This window comes from Bidens hawaiensis, unplaced genomic scaffold, assembly GCF_021521415.1.
Source record: "Bidens hawaiensis isolate Kalapana, Puna unplaced genomic scaffold, B.hawaiensis_p1.1 tig00006968_1, whole genome shotgun sequence".
Lineage (NCBI taxonomy): Eukaryota > Viridiplantae > Streptophyta > Magnoliopsida > Asterales > Asteraceae > Bidens > Bidens hawaiensis.
Window position 1 is genome coordinate 723,922 of NW_027491478.1, and position 27,309 is coordinate 751,230.

General features: G+C 33.0%; 2 protein-coding genes and 1 long non-coding RNA gene across 12 annotated transcripts; 1 reads left to right on the forward strand and 2 right to left on the reverse strand.

Annotated features, from left to right (window-relative positions):
• Positions 1 to 5,724, reverse strand: LOC143634053 (EG45-like domain containing protein). The gene is made up of 3 exons (XM_077102233.1): positions 5,586 to 5,724; positions 291 to 567; positions 1 to 186 (listed from the first exon to the last, which is right to left on the reverse strand). The coding sequence occupies exons 1-3, from the start codon at positions 5,692 to 5,694 to the stop codon at positions 180 to 182; spliced, it is 393 nt and encodes a 130-aa protein (XP_076958348.1). The 5' UTR covers positions 5,695 to 5,724; the 3' UTR covers positions 1 to 179.
• On the forward strand, positions 1,667 to 5,057 carry LOC143634051 (uncharacterized). Of its 10 annotated transcripts, none has more exons than XR_013153787.1 (6): positions 1,667 to 2,114; positions 3,293 to 3,443; positions 3,523 to 3,628; positions 4,480 to 4,549; positions 4,615 to 4,760; positions 4,869 to 5,057. It is a non-coding gene; the product is annotated as an uncharacterized LOC143634051 (long non-coding RNA). The 10 variants fall into 10 exon arrangements; XR_013153788.1 differs by having other exon boundaries at positions 3,298 to 3,443; XR_013153786.1 differs by lacking the exon at positions 3,293 to 3,443.
• Positions 5,725 to 14,719: 8,995 nt separating the features above from the next.
• On the reverse strand, positions 14,720 to 18,008 carry LOC143634050 (EG45-like domain containing protein). Its single transcript, XM_077102231.1, has 3 exons — positions 17,737 to 18,008; positions 14,958 to 15,234; positions 14,720 to 14,860 (listed from the first exon to the last, which is right to left on the reverse strand). The coding sequence occupies exons 1-3, from the start codon at positions 17,846 to 17,848 to the stop codon at positions 14,854 to 14,856; spliced, it is 396 nt and encodes a 131-aa protein (XP_076958346.1). The 5' UTR covers positions 17,849 to 18,008; the 3' UTR covers positions 14,720 to 14,853.
• Positions 18,009 to 27,309: the final 9,301 nt, after the last annotated feature.

The following is a 27,309-nucleotide window of genomic DNA, read 5'->3' on the forward strand; positions in this document are numbered from 1 at the left end:
AATAATAATAATAATAATAATAATAATAATAACAGACACATGATTAACTAAATGCGACAATTTTATTCAGGAGGCGTTTAAGTACGTATTATCAACGATGCTACAATCTATCGTGTCTCACTTATTCATCCTCTCTTCATATGCTTTTATTCAGTATCTTTGTGTTCATATTTGTATAATCAGATCCTGAAAACCAAAACCAAAACCAAAAATCCCAATGAGTACTACAACAGCATACAAGAATAAAAACTTCAAGAACAGAAATAAGTCTAATAATAATTAGTACGTACTGTTCGTATTCAACGTTCACTCTCCCAAGCGCAGGACGGGCAATCGTTGCAAAAGCCTCCTGCGAAAGTTCAAGTACATTCGCGCTGCAGGCCTCGCAACGATCTACAATGGTAACATCAACCGTCTTTCCCGTGCATGCATCACGGATCGCTTTGTTTGTTCCACTAATGCAATGGACTCGGTACTTCCATCCACAAGCTCTTCCATATTCGAACAGGGCGCCATGCGCTTTTGCAACCATTACACCTTGATCTTTTGAACCGAAACATTTTGATGCTAGAAACAGCCAATTATAAGAAGCTCAAATTAACTAGGCCACCAGGGTATTGTTAAAGTAAACTATTTACTTTGTGTATATTATGTAATTCTTGTATATGGATGTATCATTCTAGTAACATCAACTTTTACAGTATTACTAGGTTTGTACTCGTCACGTTGTGACGTTGTATATTAATGTGTATTCGGCTTGTATGGGTTAAGTTCGTAATAATACCAAGTTACCGACACAAATTCGAATACAATTTATCTGACAAAGCAGAATATAACAGGGACACTCATATATAAAAGAAATTAACATACTAAAAGATATAGCTTTTGATCAAAGCGGCATGGAATTGGTTGGTGCTACGGTGCTAGCACTCAACACAAAAAATAAATTAGTAAATGCCAGAATACTCGTACAGCTTATGATACAAAGAAACAACATATATTAAACAACGTTTATTCGGTTGGAAAATCTTGGGTGTTGTGACGGCAAGTCGAAACAAATTGGGTCGGTTTCGATTTCGTTCGTTAAGAGTATTAAAAAAAATTAAAAAGTTAAAAGAAAGTAAAAGGAAAAGGCTGACATGGACCAACGGCGGTCTTGCGACAACCAACCAACAAACAATTAGATTTGTATATAAAACTTATTAATACAAGAATGATACATCTAATATAAAACAGTTACATAATATACACAAAGTTATTATTTTAGGGTATGTTTGGGTTGAATTTGAAAATAGGTTATTAACTTATTAGGTTTTTCAAAAACCATTTTAAAAAGTTAGGATTTGTAGGTTTTTGAAAATAAATTTTTAACCTTTTCAGTACTAGAAAATTAGGCAATTGCTACCAAAACTTACAACCGAAATATATGGTCGCAAATTTTGCGACCGTTTTGCAACCAAAATGAAAACGATAGCAAAACTAGCCACCGAAATCCAAGCGGTTGCAAAATTAGCTATTAAACAAGATGCGGTGGCAAGACGGTTGCAAATCTAGCAACCAGACATGATCCGGTAGCAAAGCGGCAGCAACACAAATACAAATCAATAGTAGCTACTTGCTACAGCAGCTAGGCGATCGGAGTTTCCGCAACCGTTTATTTTCGGTAGCAGATTGGCAGGGAAACTGTATGAATTGCGATGGCTTTAGTGGTAGCAAAATGTAATCCATGCATTAAAAACTTTGCTGGGCAGATCATATTAAAACGTTTACGTTATCGATCATCTAATCAGCCAAGAAAAATAAACCCCAAATCACAAATCTCTTATTAACCATCAACCCCAAATCTATTATTAGCAAACCCCAAGGCCCCAATTCCAAATCTCCACCAGACTATCACCACTACTGGATAATTCCAAATCTCCACCGGACTATCACCACTACTGGAACTTCATCTTCATCTTCAAACTCGTACTCTTATTTCATCATCGCTCTATAAACCCTAAATTCGTTAAGTGTTCGATTAGGTACTTTAGTTTGGTGAAATCGAAGCTTTGTGTGAGTAATTCGTGTCTAGAATGTTCTTCGATTCAAGTGATGAAGTGCTTGGTGATTCTGTAAGCCCTAATTTCGTTAATCATTTACATTAATTTTGTGAAATTGAAGCTTCTTGTGAGTAGTTTGTATGCAGAACTTTAATTTCGGTTAGGTTTTGGTTCTGTAAACCCTAGTTTTGTTAATCGTTCTATTCGGTACTTTAATTTTGTGAAATTGAAGCTTTGTGTGAGTAATTTGTGTGTAGAACCTTAATTTCGGTTAGGTTTTGGTTCTGTAAACTCTAATTTTGTTAATCGCTCGATTTTGTATTTTAATACTCCCTTCGTCTCATCATAAGTGTCCTAGTTTGACTTTTTAAGTCTTTCTTTTGCAACCTTGACCGTAAATATTTTTGTTCGTGTCATATAATACTTGATGAAAATTATATCAATGTAAAATACATTTTAAACTCAATCCATTCATATATTTTACATCAAGTATTATATAACACAAACACAAATATTGTCGGTCAAAGTTAAACAAGAAAGACTTGAAAAATCAAATTAGGACACTTATAATGGGACGGAGGGAGTATGATGAAATTGAAGCTTCGTGTGAGTAATTAATGCCTAGAACCATTATCGATTAAATTTAGGAAGTGTTTGACGAGGTTATGATTCAATTTTAGTGATTAGCTTATGGATCTCGTTGATCATTTGATTCGGTACTTTAATTTAGGTGAATTTGAAGTTTTGTTGGAGTAATTCGTGTTTAAAATGTTCGTTGATTGAATTGATGAAGTGTTTGATTCAGTTGATTTATCGTAATTGCCTAGTTTTCTCGTTAATCTTCTCCGTTCAGTTTATGCTGATCAGATTTAACAATTCAAGTTCATAATGTCTAATTAATTACCACATGATTTTATCATATGTGTTTGATCGTATGCCTAAGAGACACTAAGTGAGGTTCAAATTTACACAATTTCTTAGAAGTTACATGACTTGTTAGGAGTTGAACAAGTTTACATCATGATGTTACAAGTTTTAATAAAGTTATTCCTTACTTACAAATGTATTTTTTAAAAAGGCTTTTAACCATGCAATTTAGTAGATTTTTAGCACAGAAAGAGCTAGTTCTTTATGTTATAATTTTTATTGATTTTCTTATTTTGAATATGTGAAGTAGAATAAGGTAGAATGTGATTAATTGTTGGATGATTTGTATTTACCACTTCTCTTGTGGCTTATTTAAATGTCAGTACAGAAGAGTGAAATTGATGGGACGGGCTTGGTTGATGAAAATTGTTGTTAGGGCATTTGTGTTTGGTCTCAACCTGGTTTTTTGACATAACGAAGGATATCAGTAGATGAGTGCTGAAACCTTTATGCATAAGATTTATACTATTACACGTAAGGAATGGTTTTTTTTATATGTTAATACTTTGGTATACTTGCCATACTAACGCATTTTGCTTCTGTTTGCGCTTAGCTTGATGTTTCAGACCTCTATATTGGAGTCGCTATTCATCCCAAGTTTATAATCTTGCTGCAGCTGTCGCCACTCGCCACAAGATGTACTTTTGGTCACATATATTGTATGTATATTCAACCCTAGTTCTGCTTTGTCACGTTCCATAATCTTTGGTTAATTTTCATTTAATTTATGTTTTTTCACAATACTGGATAATGACCGCATGTGTGGAGAAAGTTCGCCCGATATTTGTGTATGAAATTTTAATATAATATGCGTAAAATTACATATTGGTAACTTTTTTCTTTTCTTTTTTTTTTTGAACGGCAAATTAGGATCACTCACGGACCACTGGAGTATTATCGTGTCACCAGCAGAACCACGCAATCATATCCATCTCTACTAGGCAATAATGCCTAACCACCAATTCAGGAGGAAACCCAATAAATCTTGGGAAAACCCCCTTGTGGAATTCGAACCCATGACCTTATGGTGCCTAAGCCTTATCCCACCACCAAGATGCCACTAGGCTATAAAGCCATGGACTGGGTTTATTACTTGATGAAAAGATAGGATATCTAGCAAATTACTTTTGAGCTAGAGGCGACATGGGATGGGTTTATTAAACGTGTTAAAACATGTTTGGATCAAAATGATTAATTTTAAATGAGTCAAAATAGGGCGGTTCACGTTGATCCAAGATGCTTTTCGTCAAACGAGTTTAATGCAAATAATAAATATACTGTACCGAATATATTTACAAAAGATATTATTTCCATATATTTTAAAGTTAAATGGTTCTGCGGGTTTTCTTTTCAATTTTTCAAGCATTTAAAATACAATTTTGGTATCCTTTATAACATGTCAAAATTTTCATGTCGTTTTAATCATTAATTTAGTTATTTAGTAGTATTTAATTGTTTGTTATTAAACTTCAATGTATTTGGACTGATGATTTGGTTTCATGGTTTTCAGGTGCAAGTTTTTGAAGGAAGCAAAACATATTCTATTATTTGCATTCGTTCAGAGCTTTTTGTTTCTTAAGGTGTGTTTCAACTTTTAACTCATGCTATAATAATATGAAAAACATAAAACAGATTTACTTTATAGGGTGGTCTAAATGATGGATACAAGAATTTTATATCTATGAAGGTTGCATTTAGCATCAAGGTTTACCATCCAAACATTAACAGCACCGGCAACATATTTTAGATACTCTTAAGGAACAACGGAGCCCAGCAGTAACATTCTCCAAGGTTTGATCTATAGCTCCATTTCTTCTTATGTGTAAAATTTTAAACTCCTTATTAGAGTTAACAGGTTTGGCTTAATGTATGTAATAACATGTCGTATGTGTTTGGCAGGTATTGCTTTTCATCTAAACAGATCCAAACCGGATGACTAGTTGATGCCAAAAGTTGCTCATATGTAACTAGTAACTAGATAGAGCAGAATGCAATTGGTAGATTAGATTTTGAGAAGAATTAACATTTTTTTTATAATTTGTTTATAGATCTGAAATAATGTTTTGTTAATATTAAACGTTTATATAAATATTTGTCTGTATACATATATTGCGATGCCTTTTTTGGAAAACCTTTCACGGCCTTGCGACCAAAAGTGGTCGCAATTAGAAGCTAAGCGGTAGCAGAATTTCCGACTGCAGCAGCAGAATTTCTGACTTCAATATCGGTAGCAAGATTTCTGACCACAACAGCAGTCGCAATATTTCCGACCGCAACTGTGGTTGCAATGCAACAGCGGTCGCAGAATGGTAGCAACAGAGCAATTGCGACCAACATTTTTCTGACCGCATATTTGGTTGCAAAATTGTCGCAACAGGGCAATTGCGACCGTTTTGCGACCGGAAAAGGTGGTAGCAAATGCCTAGTTTTCTAGTAGTGTTTTAAAAGGCTAAAATAAGGACTTTTGTGTTTGCCAAACACCTTTTAAACTTATTGGCTTTTGAAAAAACAATAAGTCAATAAGTTATTTTCAAACTCAATCCCAAACATACTCATACTTTAATAGGTATTGTTTAAGTATCAGCAAGAACCTGACAAATACGAAATTATACTTAGGAGCGTAAGGTGGACTGTATAGGGTTGCTTGACCAGATATGGCATAGGCAACGGAGGTGAGACATGCCACCATGGCAATCAAGATTAGAGCTTTGGTCACCACACCCATCTTTGATATGCAAAACAGTACTGTAGGAGATGTACATAAAAGCTTTCCTTATATAGATGGAAATGCTTGGAGAAATTTTGGTTTTTGGTTGCTTTTTGGCTGAAAATGACTAGTGCGTGCGTGCACACCTCTTCTACCACAAATAGTAGGGTTTGAGTAGAATAATTGATTTGAGTTTTTAAGTTTAAAAAGTCAAATTGTGGGAGGGGCGGTTAATAAAAGATGCCGTTTTCTCACCTTTTTATTAGGTTAACTTTTAATTGTTAAAATTAATTAAATGGTACGTGTTAAGAGTTATGTTATTAATCTGGGAGAACTCGCATTCAATCCATCAAAAACTGTGAGTGATGTTTATATAATATATGGAGTGGTTTAGGTGTTGTGAGTGAAATAGTGAGAAAAAACAGTTCTTTTGTGCATATTTGAAAAGTTACTGTTCACACCATATTATTTTTTAATATATTTTGAAAGTGGTTATGAGTGAAGGAAAGATAAATAATAAAGATAAAAGTATAAAAATAAATATTATTTAATTGAAATTATAGGAGAAAATGTAGTGATTTTTAATGTAAATTTGAATTCGAAGAAAAGGAGATTGAATGTGAATACTCTAATATATATTTGTATTAAAGAAATGGAGATAAGCTTATACGACTTTCACGGCTTTCAAAACAGAAGACAGTGGTCATATCAGGATCGAGTCATGGAATCGGCCTAGGAAAAGTTATTGAACCCGTTACTAGTCGGATTAGTGTGCTAGCTGTTGAACCAGATTTTCCAAAAGAAAATACTCTAAAAGTCGTATTATGGTCCATACTAGGGGTGGCCGTCTTGACCCAAGCCATTTCAAATGGGTCAATTTGGTTGTTTTAAAAGTTAAATGAGTTGATTTAGCTGGTAAGAGATTTTTAACTAAATGAGTCAAAATGGGTCATCTGAAATTCCATATGGTCATTTTCGGGTCAAAGTGTGTCCAAAAATTCAAAGAAATTGGTCAATGTGGGTTAGTATTCTAAGAAAATGTGGCAGGTTTCGGATCGGAATTGTTTTCGCACAATACAGGTTTCTGCACAAAACGGGTTTCATATTGGAACGGGGCTGATTCATGTTTCAAGCCAATACGAGTTTTCACATGAGACGGGCGGGGTTTTGGTTTATTTTGTTTCTTTTTGGCCGATTTCGGACTCGTTCGTTTTTTTAGTTTCGTTTTTGTTCGGTTTCAACTTTTTTATCTTTGTTCTGATTGATTTTTTTTATTTCGATTGATTTGGTTCGATTTTGGCTTTATGTTTCATTTTCGTTGATTTTTTCAGTTTCAGTTCAATTTCTCGTTGAGTTTTTTTATATATGGAACGAGGACTACAGAGGAAACATTTTAGTTTTTTTGTTTTTAATTTATATTTTGAGTTATGATTTTTTTATTACTATTTTTGAATATTTTTTGAAGGGTTTTTTCTCTTAATAGAAAAAACATAAAACAAATAATAAAAAAATGTTAACTCAAATTATAATAAAAAACAAAAATTCTGAAAAAACTAAAATGTTTCCGCCATTATTGTCGTTCAAAAAAAACCGTCTGTCCCAAACCAAAACAACCATTTTTTTAATTGACTCGTTCTGACCCAATCTCGTTTTGACCCATACTCATTTCAAACCATGACCCGTTCAAACCAACCCAACCCAACCTAACCCATTTGCCACCTCTAGTCTATATATTACTTGACGGTCCATATTCATTTATTTTAGTCTTAATATATTTTATTAGAATTGCAAACTAACATCAAAACATAAATTATAATTATATTTTCTTTTATTTAAGGTATATAAATACAGTTTTAATTTTATATTACTTATAACGTAATCTGGTTCTTAAATATGATGCAAGCGGTTAAATAGGTCCGACTAGTAAACCGTTAAGACGATCAGTTCGTTGTCCAGTTTTGTTTTGAAAAACGTAAATTAAGAGTCTATTACTTGCTTTTGCTTATGATGTTATACTTACGTATAAATAGATGGCTAGGAACATGTAATTTCAATTGTTTTCAGTTACGATAAACTTTAAAAAAGACAGCGTCGATTACCATAAAATGCATGTGTTATTGCTTGTTCAATTAGAAGATCTACGCAGACAAACTATATTACTGGATGGTTATTTTCGTTTGGAAGATCGGTGACAAGTCATCTTTATCCCAAAAGCTTGATAATAAAAAGTCGAACACAAAAAATAAAATAAAACAAAATAGACATACGATTAACTATATTGATGCAAATTTATCTCTTAATTTGAATTAAGATTTTAATATATTTTATTATTTATGTTTATCTCGTTTCCTAGTTTATCTTTTTCATTATTTAGTATAAATAGGAATCCATGATTTTTAGTTTCTTATTTTTTTTGTTTAATATTAAAAGGATTATTACATATAATAGTAACTAAGTTTGAAAGTTGTTTTAATCAGGTCACTAATAAAAACTTTTGTTCAAATCAGGTCATTGAATTTTTATTTTTGATCCAATCATAGATATTTTACCTAGATAGCAGGTAATATGAGTTTTATTTTATTTTATTTTTAAATAATAAAATAAATATATCTTTGAAAAACAGAACATCTATTCATACTCACTAGTACAACTTCCATCTCCAAAATCTATCAGGCCTATCTTTTTCTTCTTCTTCTTCTTCTCTTCATCAAGAACATATCGTAATCCTGTAAGCCCTACCTTCTTCTTCTTCTTCTTCAATCCACCCTCTACTGCAAATCAAGAACATATTGTAATCAAGATTGATGTCGAATCAAGAACCCGATTCCATAAAAAGTGTTGAGCAAGAACTAGGATAATCCAACGAAGACGACAAAATGGCTTCAATTCCAATCGAACAACAACATGTGTGTTTATCTTATCTTTTCTTCTTAATATGTGCACGCCAACTGCTCGATAAAATGCCATGAGCCAACTTTTACTAACGGTTTTTGATTATTGAAAACCAAAATCAAACCGTTAGAAATTAAAACCAACCCGTTAAGATTTGGTTTGGTTTCAGGTTTTCCTCTCAATATGTTGACCTGCACCCCACTGCTACATTGGCATATATCTTTTTGAATCACATTCATGTAGGCATTAACACAAAACTAATATTAAATGGTTATTATTAATGAAAGTGTACATTGATACTAGGGGTGAGCATTTTACGGGTCACACCCGTCAAACTCGTGAACCCGACCCGCCAAACCCATGAACCCGTCCATTATTTCATATACGTCCGAGATTCGGGTTTGAAATTTCCATCTAAACGGAAAACGGTCCGGTTCGGTCATACCCGATAGAACAATTACGGAACCCGCGAAGCAGTCCTTCTCCAGTTATATCCCAATATATAGAAGCAATACGTCCGTTTTTCTCGTGTCACTTCTCTACCTAAATTATATGTGACTAACGTTGTGTTATGTTGCATAATTTTATATAGTCATTCTCAATATCTACTGTTTCACTTATTCAAATACATCATGCAGCCTCTCGTTTGTTTGGATAAATGGTGCACGCTTACATCACATGTTTGAGACTTTCATTTTTCTATATGGTTGTGTAGGAAGTCACATTTTTTTAGTTGTGCAGGAAGTCCATAATGGGCAGGAATGCATGCAAACCGGGTTCGTGGGTAACCCGTTTAAAACCGTTCCAGAACCCGTTTAAAACCCGGACCAACCCATTTGTAAACGGTCTGGTTCCGGGTTTGAAAATCCCTTCTAAACGGTTCCGGGTTTGAATAGGTTCCGGTCCGGGTAGTATCCGCTGCACACCCCTTGTTGATACATAAAAGATAATTTACAAGACATCAAGTTCTAATGTGATTCTATTATTTAAAATTCTTCCACAACCTTTTTGGTTAAATTTATGTAACCATGTTTGTCAACAATATTGTAACTTACTTTTAATCCGATTATGCAAAAAATATCAAAATAATGAAACAGAATCAAAACTTGAATGGTTCTACAAAATATATGTTGATCACATATGATGAATACATGTGTTAGGGCATAGAGTTTATGCTTAGAATCCTCTATCCTTGAATAGTTTATGGATCACATATCCTTGTGATATGTTCCAGATTTTAAAGGATCAATGATTTTTGGTATTATATGTTTATTAATAATTGTATTTGAATGGTATTGTGTTTGATAGATATAACGGCTGGAAGACTAAGTCATCCTATTCTTGCGCTACTGGACGAATCCCGTACGTGGTCAAGAGAGAAGAAACGGTTAGTGGGAATAGTGGCGTAAATTTAGGAGTTCTAGTTAGTTATTTTTCTCTTTATAATTGAGATAAACGATCAGTTAAAAAGGACACTTGTAAACACACACACCTGATCAGTCTCTCGATCATAGCTCACACACTTAGCTTTCATTGAAATACTGATCAATATCTCCACCATTTGTAACCCTATTTTTACATTAATAAAGTGGTGATAGACGATTTTTCATCACCCGAGGTTTTTTTCCTTTAATCTGATTAAGATTAAAGGGTTTTCCTCGCAACAAATCATGGTGTTCATCATTATTTCATTCATATGTTCACTATTATCAATTTAGCACTAAACCTCACATAACAGATTTGGTTACTGAATCCTTAAACGATTTTTGACCAAAAACAACATGTATTTTACAAAATATTATATTGAATGTCTCGTTAATTATTAATTTAACTTCACTGTATGTTATCACTAATGATCTCTTATTATACTTACTTTGTCAGGTAAACCTAGAAGATATCATATGTGATAATGATGACTTTAGTGTTAACGATCCTTTCTTAAATGCACTTTGTTTTGACAACGATGATGAGGATGAGTTGATGGCAGTTCTGTTGAAGATTGGAGTGGAAGTAAACAGGATTAGACAAGGATGTTGAGGATGAAGATTATGAGGATGTAGATATTATGTTTCAATGTTGTGTTTCTAATATCGATGGGAAATTGGCGAAGCCCGTAGTATTAATGAAATCTGAGAGTCCCGCTCAACTGAAAGACATGTTGACTAATTATGGCGTTGCAAATGGTCACCCATTAGTGTTCACGGTAAACGACCACAATAGGCTGTTGGTAAGATGTGGGACCGAAGAAATTGAAGACGACAGGAAAGAGGGCGGGGAGAAAGACAGGGTGGATGTGCCCATTTAGGCTTTGGGCCTCTATGAATAGTGAGGAGGATTCTTTTCAAATAAAAACACTAAATGATAAGCATACATGCTCAAGGAAGTTTGAATTGGGTTCGCTTGTTACATATACTTGGATTTCAAAACTATGTTTTAAGAAAATAATTAAAAATCCCGAAATCAGTTTTAGGAAATTACAAGAAGATATCATGAAAAAAAAAACAATGCAAAGTGAGTCCCGGCCAATGTGGTTGAGCAAAAGACAAAGTATTGGATGATCTTGAGGGTGCGTTGAAAGAACATTATGCAAGACTTTCAAATATCAAGCTGAGATATTGGAAGAAACCCGCGGAGTACTGTGAAGATGGTAGTTGAAATGATGTCAAATGGAGGTTTTATTTTAGTAATTACTATATTTGTTTCAAAGCTGTAAAAGATGGGTGGATCAATGGTTGTAGGAAATTTATTTGTTTAGATGGATGCTTTCTGAAAAATCATGGTCAACTAACTCTCGGCTGTTGGAAGAGACGCCAATAATCATATTTTTCCTTTAGCATAGGCTGTTATGTCTGTTGAGAACAAGGAAAACTGGAAATGGTTTCTTAATCTATCACGGTATGACATTGAAATGAAAGGTGGACTTGTACTAACTTTAATTTCCGAACAACTTAAGGTATTTTGTACTTATTACACACATATTTATTTGTTGTTAGTTATAACTTATATGTTATGTTTTTTTTATTGATTAGGGAATTATAGAGGTTGTAAAGGATGTATTTCCAAGTGCCGAGCACACGCAATGTACAAGACACATTTATGCTAACTTTATACAAAAATTTCGTGGCCTTCAATCTAAAAATTTGTTTTGGCTGCTACAAAATCTACTAGTAAGCAATGGTTTGAAATGCATTTGGAAAAGTTGAAAAACAGTAGCAAAGGTGCGTATGATCATCTTATGGAAAGAAATCCAATTACTTGGTCAAGAGCCTTTTTTTGAAGTTAGTAGGGCATGTGATGCATTCTAGAATGGAATGAGTGAAACCTTTAATTCACGCATACGAACCGCACGAAGAATTATTTTCAGTATGTTAGAATATATTAGAAGATTTGTGATGCGTAGAATGTTCTTAATGGCGAAAATATCGGAAAGATTTGAACATTAAGTATGCTCTATAATCAGAAAAGAAAACTAGAAGATATTAAAAGGAAACAAAGGAAATGGTTATATTTTTATCCTTTTGTTATCTTGTTATGAATTTTATTAGACTTTTGGGTTGATAATGTAGGCATTATGAAGTTATTCCAAGCGGTAACGACATATTTGAAGGAGTGAAAAAAATATATATGTAGTGGAGATTCAGGAACAAAGTTGCACATGCAGATCATGGCAATTGTCAGTCATCCCCTGTGTTCATACAATAGCAGCTTTAGGGTTCATCAACAAAAACCTAGAAACTTATGCCAGCAACTGGTTTACAAAAGACATGTTTAAGAAAGCATATAGTCATCGTATCAAAACGTTGAAGGGAAGTATGCATTGGCTTAAAACAAATGATATAAAACCCCTACCTCCAAAAGAAAAACAAATGCCCGGTATATCGACAGCGAAAAGTAAAATAGACCCTTTAGAGAAAGAAAAAAAGAACAAAAAAGAAAAGAAGAACAAAAAGGTTGAAACTACAATAAAAATGACTTGTCAATATTGTAAAGAAACTGGACATAACATCAGGTCTTGCATGAAGGAAAAAAAAGATTCACAACCAAAGGTGGCAAGAGCAAAAGGAAGAAATAAAAAAAGCAAAGTCAAGAAGTTTGACCCGTGAGGGGGTAGAATTGGTGTGTATACACGATTTGGCGCATGTGTGTGGGGTATTTTGGTGTATTTTGACACATTTGGGCGTATCAGAATCGTTTGGATTTATTTTGGTTTATTTTGACATGTTAAGGTTTTTGGTGTATTTTGATCGTTTTAGTATTCTAGATGCGTTTGTATACTTTGGTTCATTTTGACATGGTAAGGTTGGAATTTTATTATTATTATTTAATCATATTCTTGTATAACAGTATGATTAAAGTATGATTAAAGGGATTGTAAGTTTATAAAGGCTGCAATCTTTATAAAGGAAATGATTGCTTTTTGCAATTTTCAAAAAAAAAAAATTAAACATTTTTGATTTTTTTTAATTTTCGCAATTTATTGTAATTTTTTAGAACTTTGTTTTTCAAATTTTCAAAATTTTAAAGTTATATTTTGCAATTTTTACTATTTTTAACAACATTTAAAGGTTATTATGCGAAGTCAAAACATTAAAAAAAATAACCTAAACAACTTCAATGACCTAATTAAAACAAAAGTTTTTACCACTTACCTGATTTGAATAACTTTCAAACTTGGTTATTATTCTATGGAGTAATCATAATGTTAAATTAAAGAACTATGTTCTTGGAACCTATGGTTTTAGTTTATCGGTCTATAATTAACTAAAGTGTCATGAGCCATTTGAATGTTTTCATTCCGGCATCAGTTGGTATCAGAGATTTTGGTTCTCAAATGACTTGACGTAAGGATGAATACATTCTTACTCGTAGATTCGCCGTCAAAGGCAATGCCATAAGTATGTTTGATTCGCGTGCCCACGATAGAGATTGATATTCTACTAGCAAAGTCGCCGCCGGAGTCAGCTGTGGAATCTATCCCGACCCACGGGATCTTAAGATTAAAAGACAACGAGTACGCGACCTCAAGTTACGGCACCTAATCCGGCGACTCAAGCAACGGATCCAAGATTTTAAGGTAACATCGACTTGGAAGGAAACAAAACCGGAAGAACCCGCCGGGGACAAGTTAACCGGGGATGAGAACATCCTACCAATGATGTTTTTATCTATTATTCGCCTCCTTGTTTTGATGACTTTATCTATAATTCACCGCCCGTATTTGATAACTATGGGGATGAGGAAGAATGCACGGTTGATGATGTGGTTCCGAAGAATGTATCTGTTGAAGAGGAGGGTTTTACAATAGTGGCTGGTGCTCCGGTGGCCTCCATGGTTATTGGAAGAGATTTGACCAAAACTCTAGTTAGCATGGAAATTCGAAAGCAAATAGAATATGAGGTAATTGAGAAATATTCAGTTGTTTGCAATACGGCTAATAATTATAGTGATTTGAATTTCGCTAAAGATATCGATGACAATAATTGTGATGATTTAATGGAACCACACGTGGTTATCAAGGAATTGCTGTGGATAATTTATTTGTAAATACTGATTTGAAATTATGCATGTGGAGAAAAATCGTGGAGTATAGTTGTGTTTTAAATGTTCGTTAATGGTTATGATGTGAAGTTTGGAGAAACCCGAATTTTATATGCTACGTCACATGTTGTTAGATTGGATAGATCAAGTGGTTGTGGAGAGTCTTTTATGAAGACGAGGAGAGGAGAGTGAGGTGAAGAGACCTGACAACCCAATAGACCTAGATGACATGAATTTAGATTCGTGTGAGATGACTCGTAGAGTTGAATAGTTTGGGCAGATCATAGTGTTAATAAATAAAGAACGAGCTGATCAAAGGGGGCTTGTGTCCAAAGACAAAACTCGAGGACGAGTTTTTTTCGTAGACGGGAAGTATTATACAAGAACATTTATAAGAATATTTTATTTGCTAGTTTATCTTTTATTAATGAGTAAATAGTTTTATGTTTATCTCGTTTCCAAGTTTATCTCCTTTTCGTTTTATAAATAGGGTGTCACGGTTTATTGTTTAAGTTTAATATAAAGAACATTGTTCTTTGAACATTTGGTTCGTTTATTCGTCTTTGATTATCATAAATTGTCTTAAGTGATTAACCGCTTCCAAAACTGCATTATAAATGCAACCATTTTATTCAATAAGTTGATTATTATACATAGTACATAATGCAACCATTTTTTCGCTTGAAACTAAAAGACAGTCATATGCCGTTATCGGCATCCTTATCTTTATCTTCATATGTTGTACAATCAGATCCTGAAAAACAGAACAAAAAAAAATCCAATTAGTACAACAACATACAATAACAAAAACATCATGAACAGAAATAAGTTTTAAAAAAAATGGTACACACTGTTCATATTCCACGTTCACTCTCCCAAGAGCAGGACGGGCAATTGTAGCAAAAGCCTCCTGCGAAAGTTCAAGTACATTCGCCCCGCAGTCCTCCCAACGATCTACAATGGTAACATCAACACTTTTTCCAGTACAAGCATCACGGATTGCTTTATTTGTTGCGCTGATGCAACGAACTCTGTACTTCCATCCACAGGCTCTTCCATATTCGAATAGGCTGCCATGCGCTTTTGCAACCATAACACCTCGATTTCTTGAACCGTAACATCTTGATGCTAGAAACAACCCATAAGAATCTCAAATAAACTAGGGTATTGTTAAAGTAAAATTACTACTTTGTGTATGCAATGTAATTATTTACTATTAGATCATTTAGATGTATCAATATTTAATATTAAAGTATACAGAAATACAAACCCTCACAAAACTGTCATATCAGATTTTAAATTTTTCGTAAAACCTCCACATGTTTTACAACAAATCTCTACAAATCGTTATATCATCTCTTACTCCTACAATTAATTGATATTTCGTCCCATCTAACAAATTTATTTTTTATATTTTGTATATGTTTAAATATTATAATATATGTTAAAATAAATAGAACATTAGAGTAAACACTGATATTTAATAATTAAACTAGCTTAGTGCCCGCGCGATGCTACGAGATACACGCTCAAACACGACATTGAACGCATAAGCGGTAACCTCACTATTGTACGCATGTATAGTATGCATGTAATGCGGTGTCGGACGTGTACCATTCGTCGGTGAACGGGTAACTCGGTCTGAAACATGACCCAAGCCCACCAGACCCGTTGCGGCCCTAATGGCATGTCACGTAACATGTTATTTTTAAAATTTTAATAAGTATAGCAATACTATATTCAAATTAAAGAGAATAAAATGCTCGTTTTTATGGTGTAATTTTTTTAAACAAATATTAACATGTAAAAAGGTTATTGTTGTTAAAACTTCGTGGGGTTGTTGGTTTAGAATAAAAGGGTTAATATGTAACTATTTAATATGTTAACAAAACTTACCCTTAAGTTTAATGACCATAATTGTAATTATATTTCACACTAAATTGTTAAAACTTCAACCGTACATGATTATAGTAAGCAAAGACTATACCACCCTAGATTTTCAAAATTGATTGCATTAGTGATTATACTTTAAGCAAAAGTGAGTGTACCTCTTAAAATTTAAGAGGTCCTTCACTCATGCATTATATATAGCATAGATAATTATAAACGACTACTTCTAACAACCATTTATTTATAACGGCTACTTTTAATCCTATAAAAATACCTGACATCTTAATTATTAAATTTAGAAACTAATTTAACTATGTAATTTTTAAATTTATTTAAAATATGTAGTTTTATTTTTAGGAGTGCAATGTCTTTTTATTAAATCATTTGTATTTTTACATTTCGAAAAAAAATCATTTATATTTTATATTCTTTATAGCTTTATTTAGAAAGTAATATTTTTTAATTTTTTAATATACTAGTTTTTATCCCCGTATTACAGGGGTTGTTTTATTTTTTTGTTTATAATATTTATATTTTTGTTTGGATTTTAATTTTATTTATTATAAGGAAGTAAATAATATACTCAGGGTTTAATGATGAAAATGTTTCATAAATAAATGATATGTTATAACCTGTTTAAAAGATATTTGGGTTTTGTGAAACGCATAATCCACTTATTTTTTTTACTATAAATTGTTTCTTAATTAAAATAATATATTTTTATAGAAGAAAATCAGATAATAACTTTTAGTATATCCGTATTTTATATGTTTTCATTTTAAATAGTCGGTGAGATTAATTTTTAATATAATGGAATGTTATAACCCGTTCAGTGGCGAAGTTTGGACTGAGGCGCCGGGGGGCCGAGCTCAAAATGTATATAAAATTTCACAAACGAGGGGGGGGGGGCGTATTCAAATTTTCGAACAAAAAAGACTAAACTTACACTACGTATTAAATTTTTCGGCCGAAAACGGGTAAATTTACACTACTGCGCAAAAAACAAGAGGGACCGGGGCCACCCCTGGCCCCAATGAAGATGCGCCCGTGAACCAGTTTAAGGGATATATGAGTTTGTTGAGACTCATACCCGTGAATTCTGGTAAGATGCATGAGAACCCTTCATTTACAAATAAAGCAATCTAGTTGCTTAAGAAAAAAATAGAAAACAACTAGAAAACTTTTAATTGTTTCGTTTATATGAATTTAAGATATTGTTTTAAATATTTATTTTAATTAAAAAGGGTTGCGCACGCCCTTTGTGTACGCTTAATCGTCCATGGACTCGGACCAGCCTCACGGATTTCATGCCCACATCAATTGCTGAAGTCTGGATGTTTGCTGTCTGCCCCATGCCTACACCGCCCCTAGGGCAATAGAGTACGTTGCACATTTATATATACGCGTCCCATCTATTTTGGTTTTTATATATTTATCTCTCTTCTATTTTGATGGTGAGATACTACAACCATATCCAGTAGTCTTATCAAAAACAATAACAAAGTTTTTTTTTTATGAAACCGGGATGATAAATAAGAAGTTTGGATTTTTTACCTTTTTATTTTTACGATTTTTGTTTGTTTTATGATTTTTTTTAAATTTTTATAGTCTAAAATGGTTCTCAAAGTTTTCAATTTCAAAAATAGCTCTCATATGATTGCATACTTACGAGCATAATATGATAACTTAGCATTAATATAAAACAAGTACATAATATGATAAAAGAGAACTTATACTTACGAGCATAAAGTGGACTGTATATGATTGCTCTGCCAAAAATGGCATGAACGTCGGAGGTGAGACATGCCACCATGGCAATCAAGATTAGAGCTTTGGTGATCACCACACCCATCTTTGATACATACAATAGTACTGTGGGAGATCGATGTACATAAAAGCTTACCTTTTATAGATGAAAGGACCCGGATAAGTATGAGTTATCAAGATTTACGGTTTTTTTAACAAATGAGAATTTCAAGGCTTATAGGTCAAAGAAGATGGAATTCTAAAAATAGACAGGATATAGCATCTCAGTTTTCAATGTTGAACTAATTTATGCAGGAATTCAGAAACGGTTTAGGGTTGATTGTCCACTGCTAAATTTTATATTTCTTAGTTTGTTCGGTTTAGTTCGGGTCATCTAATAAAAAGAGAGAACCAACTTTTTCAGTACAACTTTATTTATTAACTAGCGTATTACGGTGCTGTTTTATATTACTCGTTTTTAATATTTATATATCTATTTGGGTTTAATTTTATTTATTGTAATAAAATTTATAATATACTTAGAGTTTGATGATAAAAAGATTTCACAGATAACTAAGATGTTATAACATGGTTTAAAAATAATATTTTTTTTTAAAATCATATAATAATTTTTAGTATATCCTATTTTATAGGATTTTCACATCAATAATTTGATGAGAATAATTTTTAATTTGAGATGTTATAACTCGTTTAAGGAATATCTGGGTTTGGTAAGACCCATACCCGTGAATTCGGGTCAAATGCCTGAAAAATTTCCATTTAAAAATCAAGCAAATTTGGTGACTCCAAATAAAGGGGGAGTGACCGCATCACGACACTTAGGATTTTTGGGTTTTCGTTTATATATATTATAGATTTTAGGTAAATGTTCCATTATGGTTTTTTTTAGAAAATAATAGGTTTCTATGTATATTCATGAAAATAATAGGTTTCTATATATATATATTCATATTTCAGAACCGTATTTTAAAACCCAAATTTTTGGTTTTGGCTCAATTTTAGCCCAAAATTCCTGACACATGCACACCAATCACCGGAAACAATAGGGTTTGAGCAGAATTATCGATTTGAGTTTATAACTTAAAAAGTTAAATTGTGGTGACGTGGTTAATAAAAAATGCGTTTCCATAACTGCAAGACTTATTAGGTCAAAGAAGACGGAATTCTAAAAATAGACAGGATATTACACCTCAGTTTTCAGTGTTGAACATATCTATGCGGGAAACAGTGTCGGATCCTAAAATATTCAAGGAGCTCATAAATGTTTCAAGGTTGATAGTCCATCGTTAAGCTTTAATTTTCTCGGTTTGGTTCGGTTCAATTCGGTTGTTATATTAAAAAGATAAAACAAACTTTTCCGTTACAACTTTATTTATTTATTTTAGGTAATCGTGTCATTATGGTTTTTAAAAATAATGATTTTCTACATTCATATTTCATTACGATATTTAAACTTGAATTTTTGGTTTTTAGTGCCATTTTAGCCTAAAACTAACAACACATGCACACCATTTTGTTAAACTTTAAACCAAGTAAATCAAGAACACGAACACAGGATTTGTAGAAATCTCCATGACTCTCTTATTAAGAAAATAGCAAATGAGAAAAACTTAATAAAAACTAACACATTGAACCTAGGGTATATATAGACTTACGGTTCCAATAATACACTAACTCAAATACATATTTTGAATCCAAAACAAATAGGATTAAATAAAATCAGACTAACTTATTTTATAATAATAAACTAATTATTATATTATATATTCCCCGAGATATTAGGAGCCTTCAATCTGATTTGGTGTTGGACACGTTTAGCACTCCCTCTCAACACCAAATTTCTTCTAAGCCGTGACACAGACGATACACCTCGACTCGAAACAACCCGCGACTCAAAACAACATGTCACGTCTTCCGACATCAGCTCAAATGTTGAATGTCAACACTCCTTCTAGAATCGTACTTGTTCCTAAGGTCTTTTACAACCCGCAACACTCGTTCTCTTTGGATTTGATTCTTGGACTCACAACACGCCTTCACACGAAGTTGCATATTAGTTCTTTATTGCTTAATTCACACAAGATCTAGGACATATTCAACTCACCTCCAAACAGCCTTATCACATGCCTTGATCATCTTCGGTGGTCTCCTACCAGCACACCGTTTGTACAAAACGAAACTGAGACCATCGAGCCCGCTATCTTCTATTTTGACAGCCTGAAAACCATAACTATGTGGCCATTTTTAGTTACTGGTTCAATCTCTTTAACTCATCCCTCGTTGTTGTCAACAACCTGACCACTACTGACTTGTACGTTACGATTTGGTACCGAAACTGGACCTGAACATCTGATGTTGTTGTCTCATTTAGACAGTCCAATAACGCTACCACTCGGGACTTTTGGATCATTGATCCAACCCACTAAACTACCCCACACACGGAGATATTATCATCCCGACACACGGAGACTTAACCATACCGACACACAATCATCGCACAACATCATTGCTCGACACACTGAGATTTAACCATCCTGACACGCACATCATCACTACCCTACACACAAAGATTTGACCCTCCCGACAGACGATGATGGCACAGTGAAACCTTCAACTCAACGAAACACCAAAAACGAAGTTGAAACACAACCTTGTTACACTGTTACACCAACGAACACAAACCACCTTGTAACTCCCTCATATCACTAGCTCGCCGCTGAACCGTTGTGAATCGGTTATACGTCGCCCAAAAACAATTTTAAAATTAACTTAAAACTTAGTCCGAAACACTAAAACTTACCAATACCGCCACAAAAAATTTTAGCGCTATTACGGACTTCTTTGATTCTTGACCCGCCTTGACTCAGTTTCACATTTAATCGCCATTCAAAAGTTAACTGTTGCTTCATGATAAAGCTCTTGACATGAGCCAACCATGGTTTGTATTTAGGGAAGAACATGAATTAGACTGTTTATACAAATAACATGTTTCCTAACTTGAATGAGTTAGACACATGCCCCAGTGGTAGGTGCATGTTATGTAGGTCACGAGAACTAGCCAGGGGCGCGCGTTCGAGTCCCATAACCCGGTTTTGTGTTTTATTTTTTTTAAATACCTTTTTAATAAGTTTTTGATATTAAAACTTGTTTATGATATTAAATAAGCGTTGTTTTTGATTAACCGAATCCCGGTTTGTTGTTTTCTCATCTTTGAACTTTTATTTTTCCTATAAAATATTATATATATATATATATATATATATATATATATGTGTGTGTGTGTGTGTTTTTACTAAATATAAGAACACTATTTTTACCATTCACTTAACGAACAAAACTATGTTAAATGTCCATGATAAATTTTCTTTTGAAACTTCTCGTTAACATTTATGTATTATTTATCAACAAGTAATATTCTCAAAAATATATGACAATAATAATAATAATAATAATAATAATAATAATAATAATAATAATAATAAAAATAAAGTTAATTATAATGATAACAACAACAATCATAATAATATATAAATTACAAACTTTACTTAAATCTCATCAAACCCAAAATCCGTCATATTACTATTTCGTTTATAATTAATTTTTGTTATCATCAACTAAGGACTTTTGTTGACGTGTCCCGAGAAGCTTGACCGTCCCATCCTAACTTTTTATCATAATCTCATCCTCATTATTCACTTGTTAAGGTGAGTAATTTACATTCCTCTTTTACCGTTTTATATTTTGAGGGCGATATGCGTTCACAACTTTAAAAGCTTATCATTTCCATTTGGGACAAGAGAAATGACTTTATTATTATTATTATTATTATTATTATTATGCTAGTTATAGTGATTCATGTTTACTGCAAGGAATTGTCATTTTCAATATTACTATATAAAAAATTGTGATTACTTGCTCAACTTTCAGTTGGCAAACCAATATATTTTCACGTATGACGTAGGTAGCTTTTTGGGTTAGAGCAAGTGATTGAAGATTAGTTGATACCTTAGGTTGCATGATGTATAAAGAACAATTTATATTTTTAAGTTTTGATAGTAATGCTATTTTTTTAGATAATGTTTATGTTTTTGTGTACTTGACCGTTATATGAAATAAATAATTTAGATATTGACAAGTGTATTTTATTTAGTGTCTTTTTATGATACAATATTGTTGCGCCTCGGCATGTTCTACCGTAGGTTGAGCTGTGACAATAATTTCATAACCGTTTTCAAGTTATGATAAACTCTAAAAGAGTCGTGGTGAGTTGCCAAAAAAATTATGTGTTCTTGCTTGTTCGATTAGAAGATCTTGGCCAACAATTTATATCAGAGCAAGTCATGACCTGTGAAGCGTGCGATCGAACTAGCCTTGGCCAGTCGACTTACTTGTGAACTGTGTGATCAGGAGTTCTAGACAAAGAGAACAACTCAAGTGATCATTCACCAAAAATGCAATAGCACCGGTAAAGAAAAGCGGGGGAGTCTCATGTACTTGAGGTAATATAGGCAATCATGGACGCTCAAGGATTGCGTAAAGCAATCAAATAAAACGTAGGAGTTGCCATGGAAAAGAAGAATAAGGTTGTGAGAGCCTACATCTTTCAATCCTACCGGAAGATGTACTACTATATGTAGTGAAGAACAAAGATGCCAAGAATATTTAGGAAGATGTATACCTTTCAGCAGATAAAGTGAAGAAGGTTCGTCTACATATATTGAAAAGCGAATTGGAACAAATCCAAGTGAAAGAGGTCGAAACAATGGAAGAATTTGCCAGAAAACTCAATGGTAATACATCCAAGCTCGCAAGATCAAAACTTGAGGAAGTAGCGGTTTCCAGGAAACTTCTTGTCTCGATACCAAATATATTCATCCGTTTAGTAGGCATCAGTTGAGCAGTAATCATATTTCAATATGATGCTCTTGGAAGAAGCTATTGGTCAACCCAAATTACATGTTTGGTCAATTCCATAATAAATAATAGGAATCATTGGAACTCAACATTTTCCGACTAGACAAACCGAAGCACCAATATTGTGAGCCTAATTTGGTGAAGTGTCAGGTAAACCATTTTCACTCTTCAAATACCACTTTTATACACAATCAGTTCCAATTGGTTCATTTACCATAAATAAATAAAAAAAATAAAAAATAAATAAATTAATACTCAATTCTTGAATCACACTACACGTATAAACGAATTTAAAGATTTGTAGCAACTCTTAATCATCTTAGGTGATGTTTCTAAGCTGTTTAAAACCATATAAACCAACAATATTTAAAAACTTGAGGTTATCGTATATCACCAAATGAAGAGTTTGAGATATTAGAAGCTAACTGATTCTAGTCACTAAGAAAGATGTAAAAGATTTGGAACTAATTGTAACTTTTTATCTAAGAACATAAAAATCGTTGACTTAGGCCACATGGAGTGAAGCCAGGACAGACACGGGGATGCTATTGTGTGATCATGACCCACTGCAAATGGTCATTTCAGTGATAGAATTTACAATTAAAAATAACAGTTAACTTTTATATGTCACTGAATTCACTCAACATTTTCACGTATCTCTACTCTATCAACTCTCTCTCCTTCTAAATAAATAAATTAATAATTATATGTTTTAATATTTCTTCAAACATCACTAAATGGAGCACCCAAATTGGTTCTCGAATCGAGAATGATCAGGAGAATGCCACAAACATGGAGGTACGAAGAAGTGGTGTTGGCTAATACTTGGATCCATATTTTTGAAGACTTGGATCCTGCGAAACAACAAATGTTGGGTTTTTGGTAACGAGTTTTAAACTATTTTATGCAAGAGAGAGAATCAAGATGGCATAACATGATTATACAAATTAACGTTCATGATAAGTATAAGCTAGAAGTGAAAACGGAAGTTAAAAGCCGATGGAATTAGTAATAGCGTCTTTATGTATTTCTTTGTTTTTATTAATGCAAAGGTATTGTTTAATTGTTTAGGGATTTTTTCGACAAATACAATTTTCCCGAACAATGGAAAAACCCAGCTTCGACATCAATTTCGAAGTAAAATTATCCAGGTGAGGCATCTTGATTGAGAATTATAACCTGCAACTGATTCAGCTTCCGATTATTGGAGATCAAACTCAAACACGGCTCTTAATAAATAGTATTTTATGAGTTTTAAAAAATAAACTAAATAGGGGAACACCAGGACAAAATGGGACGACACCATGCTTTGTGGGGGGAAGGGGGTTGGTAAACATTAATATGTCATGCGAGATAAAATGGGAAACATGTGAAACGAAGGACTCCTTATGCTCTTAAAGGGATTTAGTTGAACTTTAGGATGCACCCCTCAAGTAATAATAAATAGTTTCATTTTAACCTCTAATCCCCATACTCTACTTATAGCTTTGTTATTGGCGAGATTCCACTGGGTATGATTGATTTTAACCTCTAAAGTAACAATATATGACATTTTGGTTCCCTTTCATCAACAGTTAAAATGAACCCGTACTGACACACGAAAAACAAGAATTTACCATTAGATTATATTTAGCAGGTGTTTCCCCACTTGTAAAATGCCCCAAAAACGTCCAGGAATGCCGCCCCCGATGCACTTAGGGTGTGTTTTGGTCATCCGATTAACGTTTTATACACAACAGACTTTTTACCACTACATTATTTTTTACAAAACGTTCTATTGCTGACTGAGACGTCATGTGTTATATGTATTATATGTGTTACCATTGGATATTTGTATCACGATATTACCATTGGAGGAAATTGCATGTATGGAAGAAGTAGGGATGAGTTTAGTACAGTACCTGTATCCGTACCTATAACTGTGCCCAGTAGTACCCGTACCGAAAATCAATGAACACATGTACCAATACTCAAATTTTCAATATCATACGGGTATGGGTATTGGTACGAGTATTTCGGTATGGTATCTGTTTTTGTATCACTTTTTCTTTTTTATTTCCAAATTTTCGATGATCTTGAAACCGCTAATAGTACGAGTAACAACCAACCTGAATAAGTCGGGGTACCGGTACTTGAATAGGTATGTGACGAGTACCATATTAGTACATGTACAAAATTGGTCTCCGATTTAATAATAAGATAGTATCGAATAACCCTAATCCGGTAGCCGACTTTAAGTTACTTGTTTGTTTGTTTGTTCGTGTCTTGAATGTTATATTATTTATTATTGAATAAGCGTTTGGTACTTGTTCAGTAATAATATGGCTAGATATTTTTTTGTATATATTAAATATAAAGAATCCCAATTAAACCCTTACATATTCCAAATAGGTTCAAAATACTATACGTACCTGTACCCAATGGTACCTATACCGAAATTCAACAAAAACGAGTAGGGGCGATCCTTTCTTTGAGCCAAACCGGGCCGCGGCCCCACCATCTTTTTCGTTTGGTAGTGTATTTTTACCGAAAGTATCCAAAAAAGTATATGTATGAAGTTCTACCCAGCCATGTTATTTGAGTCCGGCCCATCCACATTATTTGAGTCCGGGCTAGCTACGAAAGGTTAAAAAAGCCCGGTTACCGAAATGAATTATTTTTTTAACAACCTACTTTGCCAATCCCAAGCTAATGTTTATCTATTCAAAAGTTTTGCTGACACTGAATTACGTGGCGATTATTATTTGCTTGATAGAGTGGTTTGGCTAATCTTGGCACTTCCGGTTTCTACTCAACAAAATAGGGGATTTTTTGCAATAAAAATATTCAAGAATCGTCTTCGTAATAAGATGTCCGATGATTATCTCAACGAATAACTAATGAGTTCAAAGAGCTTAAAAATCGCCGAGCTAATTTGTGATTCTTGTTAGGTACTCATCCTTCTCCTTGCATCTTGTTTTTGTTTGATTAAAAAATTGAATTTCTTTTTTGTGTAAGAACGGTAATTTGAATGATTGAATTTAAATTTAAATTAGTATTTTTGTTGAATGATTGAATATAGTTTTATTGTTTGACCCAAATCAAATCGGATTGCCGACCCGAAACATAGAAGTAGGGGAAAAATTTTTTGGCGGGTGAATTTCGGCCAATCCATACTAGATATTCAAGATTCGTCGCTGAAAACAAGTATCAATACTTGTACCGAATAGGTTAAAATGATACGGTTATAGATGCATATACGGTACGAGTACAAGTATTTGAAATAAAATGTTCATCCTAAAAGAAATAATAGAAGAATATGAAGAAAATTGAGGCGGAAAACGGAGTTTGATGACTATTTGAAAATATAATATTCTAACATAATCCTTGAAATTTCATCAAGGATATGAATGAATGTTGCGCACACCTTGGGAGAAAAAGACGATAAAAACTTTACATGCAAATAATCATTTACTCTTTGTATAAATTGCAGTTTACAGCGAAGAGAGGTATATATGTTTACTAAAAAGAGGTGTATGAAGAAATAACTATATGAAAACAAGACATGAAAATAAGAATATATAACCAGAGCCAGCTGGGGAAGTATGGTGACGCAGATGTTCGGCCGGAGCACTTAATTTTCAGGGATACAAATATATATATATATATATATATCTTTATGATAAAAAAATGTATGTTTATCGTTTTACCTTAATTATGTAACAACTAACTTGGTCTAGTGGCAAAATGGTATTACAGGTTCTAGTCTCACTTGAGACAATTTTAAGCTTATTTTAATACAAAAAGTTTTTACACAGCCTAGGTTATAACCAAGTAAGCACATTTAAAAATTTAATTGTTTAAATCATTTACATAAGGCCTATTCTTTTTTTTTCCTCTTATATTATTTCTCTACTTATTAGAGTCTACGAGTCTTTTTATTCGATTCAGCCTAGTCATATAAATTTTCGAAGATGATCCTCATAACTATATAATATGACACATCTATTAAGTGTCCTCTCAAGTTCTATCATAATAAAACGTCCACAATAAATAATATAAAACATATTATAGCATGACATGTCTCATTCATATTAAGTTTTTATGACGATAATGCACAAATAAAATAAATATAAACACCATATAAAACTTAATGTACCTATTAAATTATCAGCATAATAACTCTAGGGCCCTATACAACTTAATGTAAAAAGACTCATACGTCGAATTTAATTTCATAAATTCCATCATAACTTTATTCATTCTCATCTTTACTTTGAGAATTTGAAGTTCGCTTATAATCATTTAGTGAAGTAGGGCATTATGGGGGTAGGGGTTGGTGGAACATAAGTGTCCTCTCTTAAATAATATTTAAAGTGATTAATTTTATTGTTTGTTTGTTTGTTTGTTTGTTAAATTCAAGTATACAGAAGTAACAAAACAAACCTTGAACTCATTATTATTGGAATTAGCTAGTGCTATGTTAATCTCTAAATAATACAGAGAGAAGGTCTAATTAATAATGTAATGTTTTTAACACAATGTTAATCTTATTAGTGTGTTTTGATAGCGCGCATCACTCAAATTGTTTGTAAAGAGTGCGCTCAATCTTAGCTCGTACAATTTTCGAGCCAATTAATCTTGCTCGCTAAA